Here is a 9,108-nt window from a genome sequence, read left to right on the forward strand (position 1 = left end):
AGAAAGTTGAGTTTCCGCTACAAGTTTTGTTGTTGAGTTAAGTATTTTGAGTAGCCTTGCGTAATCACGCGACGGTAATACGCCCCAAGTCTATCTCTACGGTATAATTATACGTATTATACTGGTATTTACGTAGAGGGAGATTTTGGGGTGTTACAGTTGATACCTTAACAAAAACCTCTATGAGAAGGTTTGTGGAGCATCCAGACCACCCAAGTAGCTATTAGATGAGTCCCATCATCATATGGAAATCAAACAAGGATATGCATTAACTGACTAAGGGACTCAATGCATCTAGGGCAGAATACAGGGGACAAAATTCAACAGCTTTACCAATTCCAAACCAACTAGTCAAAGGTGAAGAAAAAATACAGGGGACTCATAATCTACTGCCATGGTAGAACAAACACCATAACAAACAAGCAATGCAACCAACATATAGCATACTTCCTCAACAGAAATGCCCAACAACACACTGCCATCCAGGTCAAACACATAACTTTTCCAACACCACACAACCAACAAATGCAAACCAAACCAGTAATCCAACAACAAACAACTAACATGTTCAAACACACCAGTATTCCAACATATCCAAACATCAAAATTATCATATACCAGAATTCCAACATGTCACAACCAACCAACATTGAATAAATCACATAATCGACACCACACAAGCAATAAAACAATTATGTGAGCACCACACAAAAAACAAAATCCAACCAACAAAATCTAACCAAACAACTAGTGAACCAACAATTTTACAACATATGCGAAAACAGAGGACCATATTTAAAAATTAGGGTTTTTAGAATATACGCTGCATATTCAATTATGAGGAGGGTTGAACTGAGGGTAGTAGATCTGCAGGTATGACTCAATCACTTCCTCCCGCGTCATCCCGTCTGGAGGTCCAGATTTGATCCATTTAGCGCCGGAGGAAGGCCCTTCTTCAGCGTCGTGGGACTCAGGTGGCTTAGCCACCACAGAAACCTCCAGATCTACTAGGGTAGACTCCCCAGTAGCAGATCCAGTAGCAGACACCTCCACCTCAGCAACTGGAGCAGTAGAAACCTCAACAACAACCACGGAACCCTCATCCTTTGTAACCACCTCAGATGGTGATTCATCATAGGTCGTAGCCTCAGAGACCACCGCCTTAGGCTTCTCCTCCTCATCGCTGACATACTCAGCCAGTTTTGCACCCCGGATCCTCCTTCTTGCAGTGAGAGAAGCACGACAAACGGGTTTCATGTTACCCGTTCCTCGTTATGGCTTGTAGGTTACGCTGCCAGATCGGCGGTCAGATTTGCTCGATTATAGCGTCTCATGGCAAGTAAGATCAAGGTTTTTGTCGTTAGGAGTAGACATTAAAGGAGTGAAGATGTTGAAACAGAGATTTGATGAAGAGTGGAAATCGAAAATAATGAAGCAGAGTAGAGAGACAGAAAGAGAGAGAGGATGAGAATCGGCGTAGAGTGAGGAGTGAGAAAATAAGAGCTAGGGTTTTGGGGGAAGGATTTATTCTGGAGAATTCTCCTGAATAAATGAACTCAACCAAATTCATCTGATGAATTGAATGAGGAGCATTCAATTGAGGTAGTTGGGGAGATGTTGAATTTGAAGGGTTGGTTTTTTTTTTTTTTTTTTTTTTTTTTTTTTGGGAATGATTAATTTAATTAATCAGTTAGGTAGTGTAATAAGATAAGGTTAGTAGTATAATAAAGTTGAGTTAATAAAAAATTAAGGGTAAATTGGTAATTTTGACAAAAAAATTTACTATAAAAGGAAAGAAACAGGAAAGTTGCAAGTAATGTGGATCAGCCCAAAAAGGAAATAGTTGCAAGTAAATTGGACCGGAGGTAGTAAAAGAGAAAATCAGACGGTTACCTTACTAAATGAGGTACGAGAGCCGCTTGGTCTAAAAATCTTCTTACAGGCGGACAAGTGGCCGAGTGTCGGATGCTATCAAAGAAGAAGACAAATTCACATAAGTCAAAGACTCAAGATTATCTCTCAAGATTCACGCAAACGTGTGAATGCAATGAAGGGGTCAACCCCTATTTATAGAAAGGGTGAAAAGTCTAGGGTAAAAACCCTAGATTCTACTCATGGTACACGGTAAAAAGTCGTACCAATGAGAAGCTGACACCTGTCACAGGCGTCACGTGGCAAGTCACGTCATCCCTGTGAGGGGCAAATGATTAGGGTATTTCTACCCCGCCAAGTGACCCAATGAGAGTGCGACACATGTCACTGAAAGAAGTGTCCAAATGGACTTCCCATATTATGACACGTGTCACGCAAAAATAGCCCATGGGAATGGCGGCCTTCAAGGCCCAAATCCCAAGGAGAACCGCAAAACGACGCTGCCCTAAATCCTAGGTCATCAAACCTTAGGACAGGGCACACCTTTTTAGGACCCTATAAATAGGGACATTCCCCATTTATTGGGGCACGTCTTAATCATTACATCATTTATTGCTCTAAAAAACAGAGAACACCTGATCTCGAAATCCGAGAAGATTTCTATTTTCCGCACGTTTTACTTCGAAACTGTACTAACTTAAACTTCGGAGGCTGACCTCCGAACATCCGAAGCTCCGTTCTTTGGAAGGCAAATGCGGCTTTGTTGGACCCAGTCTTTGAGTTGTAACTCTCCCAACTCCCAAGGGACACAAAAATACCCAAAACACCTAAGATGAGAAATGAGTACAGACACCAAAGTACAGCCAACCACATTCCGTCAAAAATAGATTTAGTTTGAGATACAATATTAAATTTTGTATGGTCCAGCACAAGATTAATTTTGAAACAATGTACCCTAATTGGGCTAATTCCAGTTGTAGGAAAATAGATAGATTTTGAGTAGATGTTCTACTTCTAACAGCAAAAACAGTAGTGAATTATACGGGACAAATTACACCTTACAAGAGAGCATACAGGCAATGTAGCTGCAAATTCTGAGCTACTAGTTACCCAGCTAGAATTTTCAGCTCTGTACATAAGCATCGGGTGAAATACAAACTATACCATGACACATTGGATATGATACATTGATTTTTCTTTTCTTTTTTTTTTTTCATTTTTTTTTTTGTTTGACGAGAACATTGATTTAACATTAATTCAAAAAGGATCTGGATAAATTAAGCTTCCTGCCATACGCCTCTCTAAACTTTTTTTTTTTTTTTTTTGAAAACACACGCCTCTCTAAACTTTATTCTTTGAAAGTATCCGAAAATAGCTTTATAAGAATGGTTGAATAGGCGCAGTGGACTTCAGTTCGCAAGCAGCTTGGAAACAATCAGCGGCCTGCAATATTAAACCTTCTTTTTTAAGAATCAAACCTAAATGCAACCAAGCATCATGGTTTGTTGGTTCTAATTGTAGGGCATTCGTTAAGAAGCCTTTTGCTATAGGTAGAGAAGAGGGACAAAGTTCCATGAACACTTCCGGAGCTGAAACTAATCCAGGTACGTAATTTGGATCGATTGACAGTGAGACAGAGAAAGCAACGAGTGCTTCCTTGTATTGTGATCGAGCCTTGAACAGCACACCTGTATGAAATCTAAGATATCAGTAAAAGATTTTTAACTCCTCCTCTGGTGTCTCTTAGAATTAGAACCAACCAAATGGTACTTCTAATGACATACCTGCTACATGCCAACTTTGAGGGCTGTACAGGTTGATTGACTTTGCCCTTTCCACACAAATTTCGGCATCTCCCAAAGACTCAAGCCTTGTGTACAGATTGGACAGATCTTGCCAAGCTTCCATCTCCAGGTTTTTCATTTCTGTTGCCTATGAAATGGTCAATAAAATATTAAGAAATCTCCGTCAGTAATGGCATCTAGGATATAATGACAAAAACTTCTTATATCTAGAATTCTAGATTAAAGAATCTACCACTTGATGATAAATAAGATAAAAGTTTAAACACATGCTCCAAAGACGATATAATAACAACAATTCTGAATCAAATTCTGACATGTAGCCTTGTAGGTGGCACATGCTGCAAAAGACAACCCCCCTCTCCCGCCCCTCCCCCCCCCCCCCCCCCCCCCTCTTATTATGGCGCATTGGCACATGATACAAGTTTTTGAATGTCTCTTGAAACCCAAAAAGTAAATAATTAAAAATAGTTAATTATAAAAAATACTCCTAAATCCTAATAATAATAATAATAATAATAAAAAATAAATTATTATTATTATCAAAGACATTGGCCCTATGCTAACCTTAAATTTTAAGTTATCTGCTTAATCTTAACGTCAGAATATGCACATACCTGCAGGGTGTGACTCTGAAAATTGTGCTTCTTTGCTGCTTGAATCTGTGCCAACAGTTGTACGTAGTTTTCTATAGCTTGCTTGGGATTATCTTGAGCAATCTGTAGAACAGCCTTTAATCTCAACAGTTGTAACTGATCAATGCCGGTGGTTTCATCCAATGCAATATCAACTATGTCTTCAGCATCTTCAAATTGCTGCTGTGCGGAAGCTACTAAAGCCAATAGTTTCCACCCTTTCCCCGAACTGCCAACCATCATATTGGAGTAGAGCTTGGTGTAACCGAAACTGGCATCAAGATTTCTTTGAGCAGCATTTTCCAATCCCAGGTTGAACATCAACTCAGGATCACCCTTTACAATACAAGCAGCCTTGTTAAGAGACTTCAGTGACCCCTTCCGATACATCTCTCTTTCCAAGTTAGATGTAGATACTCTGGCAGCATTTGAATAGCACAACCCTAAGAACTTATGAGCTTGAGCCATAAAATGGTTGTTTCCATCACCAGCCAATTCAAAAACTCTATGACAATAGTCTATTCCTTCTTGAGCATGCTTCAAATCATCCACGCACAATTTTGCTCCCAACAAAAGAGAAGGGATGTGAGGTTTGTGCTTTGACTCAGAATGTCCAGTAATCTTCCTCACTAGATTTAATGCTGCCTCGTTCTGGCCTGCAGCACTATGACAAAGGGCAAGAATGTACCATCTCTCAGCTCTGTCATAGATTCCTGGAAGTACAAGCTCCACATGCTGAGTGAGAAACAAGAAACCATTACACATTGACAATGCAAAAGAGAGATGATCCATGATTTCTGGGTCCCACTCAATTTCGTTACATGATGCTTTTCTAATCAAGATAAACAGCAAAAGAATTGCTTCCTCGATATTACTTCTAGGGGTAGTTGGACCCCATATTAGTAATTGAGGGGAAAGGCCCACTTCAACCCCTCCATAAATCAATATAGCAGCTAACTCCTTTTGGGCACTAGCTAATCTGTAAGGATCCAAGTTCCAGGGCTTCACAAGAGCTCGACGACAAGCTATGATGGCTTCATCAAGGCACCCTGCTTCTTTCCATAGTTTAGGAAGCAATTCCAGAGCCTTGTGAAACATCTCTTGCATCCTATTGTCTTTACTGATCTTGGCTGGCATACCATTAGGTAATGCAGATTCGACTATGTCCACAATCAATTTGCACTCCCTAGCAGCCTCTGGTAGATCATCAAGAACAGCATAGCACAGTAGATTAGATAACATATGATAGGATTGTACCTCAATAAGTATTGTACGAGACAGAAATTAATCATATCCTATCATGTAATCCTTCAGCGTACATGTCCAAATTCCTTGGCTCTTTGGTAATAGTTCATTGCGATAATTTGATGGTGACATAAAAAATGGTACTTAGTGCCTATTCAATGGAGTAACTTGGAGATATGAGATGAAATTATCCATATTTTTTACTCATATGAATTAAACCAAATATTCAACACACATTAAATAATACAAGTTTCATGCCAGTTGAGTGTCCATCCAAACAGAGTCTGTCTACAAATCATATTAACATTTTTATGCAAGGACTATTCAGCAGTGATTAATTCCTACAGCGTCCCATATACGCTATGATAGCGAACTTAAGCATTGATGTGCATGATGCATTCTGTACAGAACAATACAACACTTCGTATAATATCATAAGAAAGTACCTGAAATCTTCCCAAGTTCTTCCAAGACCTTAGACTTGAGCAGAATGGCTTCAAGGAGAAGGCTTACAGAATGCCAAGACATTACACCAGCAAGGGAATTATCACCCTTGGATCTTTGTTTTCGTGGCCTGGTTCGCTCTGAAATAGCAGTAACCATTCTTGGAGTTAATCCCTCAATGTCAATCCCTTGGAAAAGTTGTAGAGCAGCATCAAAATTCCCTTTCTGATATTCTATCCTGCCAAGCAATGCTCTAGCTTCCTGATAGTTAATAGTCTCCCAATTTTTAGTTCAGGTTAAAATAATTAAATTATATATATATATATATATATATATATATATATATATATATATATATATATATATATATATAAAAGGATTACTAGAATATAGCATTATCAAAATGACTAATCAAACAGACCTAATCAAACCACAAAATACCCAATAAAAGTTCAAATTAACCTAATCTAAACATAAATACCCAATAAAACAATGCTAAAAAAGCACCTCATAGTTTAATGAGAGAGCTTCCTTCAACGTGGATTCAACTTCATCTACATGAGCATCTTCATATTTTGACCCCAAATCACCAGTAGTCCTTGAAGAAATACTCTTCAAATCGCCCGTTCTCGACGAGAGGCCACTGACCGAGAAATCCCTGGTGGCCAACGACTCCGGTGACCGCGGTACCGGCTCCTCGAATTTGAATTGCTCTCCTGAGCAAGCACACAACATTGTTCCCGTTTCCAAAACACACAAACAACCATACACGATACACCAGAGCAAAGATATCTTTAACCTTTCCGCTCCCAAACTAAGTATAACTCAACAGAGTATCCTTCATTTTTATAGTCTGCAATAACAGGCATTTGCATAGTTAGGCAATTTCAGATCTTATTTGCTTATTATTACAACAACTTCCTACAAATTTAAACATGAATAAATAAGTTTATATAATTCAGATCAAAAGGGTATTTCAGAACTTAAATAATCCAAAAATCAAACCACATTTCAAAGCAAATTAATCAACAAAATCAAACTAAGGAGACAAAAGGTTTATAGAAGAATAAAATTTCAATAAATGCAATAAAATTCAAATGCAAAAAACCAAAAACAATGCCCTCGAACTAACCATAAAAAAAAACTGCCATGAAAGCAACTTCTCTAACAGAGAATCTTCTCAGTTCTCAGTCTCTCTCAGTAATCTTGGGTTTGTTCATGTGAGCTAAAATTGGATGTTTTGAATTTTTCCAACTTTAATTTAAGAAAAAGAGAGCAAAAATTGAAAACAACCCATAAAAATAAGATTCTCAACTATGTAACGGAGATCTGAGTTGAGTGCGCACTTTTGTCCTTTTTTTGGCACCTTTTGTGAGTGTGTTGTTGCTGACCTTTGCGCGCAGTGGCTTGTTATGGGCTGGCGAAGGCAACAGGTGAAGTGTGATATCTGCTATCTTGCTGTGCACAATTAAAAGTTGGTTAGTATTTTATTTCTTTCTGTCTCTGTGTTATGCTGCTAAGAATGATGAGAGATTGTGGTATTAATGTTGGATGGGGTTTAGGTTTGATTTTCTTGGGTTATGGTTGGGCTATTTGCCAACATTAACTCCATTCTAAATGTTGGAAAGGGACACTGTGTTAATTTTTATGGGTGTATGTTGGTTGGGGACTTGGGGTGGCCCGTGGCCGTACTCCATATGTCAATATATTGTATGCTACTTCCCCGTTTCAATTTAGTTTGCTCTACTTAATTTCACTTTTGGGAGTGTTAAATACCACCATCTAAATTTATCAAAATCGTCATCATTTCAAGCGAAGTGTTAATCTTGCCCTTACTAAACTCTAACTAGGGTGAATGTAATATGAAAAAAAATCGAACCGAACCAAACCAAACTTATCAATTCGGTTTGGATTTTTTTTTTTTTTTAATTTAAGTGCGGTTTGGATTAAGAATTTTAAAATTTCGTTTTTTCGGTTTGGAGTTTTAGGCATCTCAAAACCGAAAATCTAACCAAACCTAAATATGCTTGATATATGTGTAACCTGATTTAGTTACATGTTAGGCCCAATTATTTATAGCCCACCAACCTCTATCTTTTATATACTAGTGCCATCGCGCGCGATAGCCCAATTCACACGTATCGGATTGAGATAAATCGAAGGTTTCAAGGGACATGGATTAAGGAGTCCTGGTAAATGCGTTAGAATTGATATGGACGCAATCATTAGCAAAGTGGTTATTCGGTTAGATTATGAGATTTTGTGTTCGGGTTATTTAATAATGAATAAAATTTGGTTTAGTAATTGAGTATTATCTTTTTAAAAATTTAAAATTTTTGTAAGCCGTGTCTTAAAATTGATAACTTAGTAAAATTATAAAACCGTTTACATGATTTACACGTGTGTATAAATGTTGTGCATATAAGGAAGACTATGAGAAGCCATTTTTTATTTTTAGAATCTTTGATACGGAACGTGTCGATGATATGAGACGCAATCATTAGGTAAGTGGTTATCGAGTTGGATTATGTCCGATTTTGTCTTTGGGTTATCTAATACTAAATAAAATTTGGTTTAGTAATTGATTATTATCTTTTTAAAAAATTTTAATTTTTGTAAGTCGTGTCTAAAAACCGATAACTTGGTAACAATTGACACGTGTGTATAAATGTCGTGCGTATAAGGAAGATTATGAAAAGTCATTTTCTATTTTTAGAATTTTTTAACGCACGTACACTAAAGTTGTACTTTGGAAGTCTTAAGGTCTATACTCTTAAAGATTTTGTCATGATTGTTGAATTTCCTACTTGATTGGTCAATTCAAGTACTTGGATTGCGTGGTCCATAAATTGTCTTCTGCCTCTCTTGTCTACCTTTTATCCTCTTTTATTTCTTTCCTTTCTTCCTAAAAAAAGGCTATTTTCTTTGTGTGCAATAATGGCTAGCACTGACAGCATTGCCACTTTTGTAAGGGTATTTCCACCGCCAATTTGGAGATCCAATCAGTCAAAATCTCAGGAAGAGAATGCTGCAAGCTTTCGTGTGTATGTGACGGATATGACGAAGAACATGAACAGTCACCTGGAATTTTTGGAAAAGGGAATATCAAG

At 37.8% G+C, this 9,108-nt stretch overlaps 1 protein-coding gene across 3 annotated transcripts; it reads right to left on the reverse strand.

Moving 5' to 3' along the window:
* Positions 1-2,884: 2,884 nt before the first annotated feature.
* LOC145638949 (protein NPGR1-like) lies at positions 2,885-7,507 on the reverse strand. 3 transcript variants are annotated; one of them, XM_081690030.1, is made up of 6 exons: positions 7,345-7,507; positions 6,506-6,851; positions 6,001-6,259; positions 4,292-5,505; positions 3,657-3,804; positions 2,885-3,560 (listed from the first exon to the last, which is right to left on the reverse strand). In XM_081690030.1, exons 2-6 carry the CDS (start codon positions 6,731-6,733, stop codon positions 3,250-3,252), a joined length of 2,160 nt encoding a protein of 719 aa, XP_081546156.1. In that variant the 5' UTR covers positions 6,734-6,851; positions 7,345-7,507; the 3' UTR covers positions 2,885-3,249. The 3 variants fall into 3 exon arrangements, with proteins under 3 accessions (XP_081546156.1, XP_081546155.1, XP_081546154.1); XM_081690029.1 differs by having other exon boundaries at positions 7,314-7,507; XM_081690028.1 differs by having other exon boundaries at positions 7,131-7,507.
* Positions 7,508-9,108: the final 1,601 nt, after the last annotated feature.

This window comes from Chenopodium album, chromosome 7 (assembly GCF_948465745.1).
Source record: "Chenopodium album chromosome 7, dcCheAlbu1.1, whole genome shotgun sequence".
NCBI lineage: Eukaryota > Viridiplantae > Streptophyta > Magnoliopsida > Caryophyllales > Amaranthaceae > Chenopodium > Chenopodium album.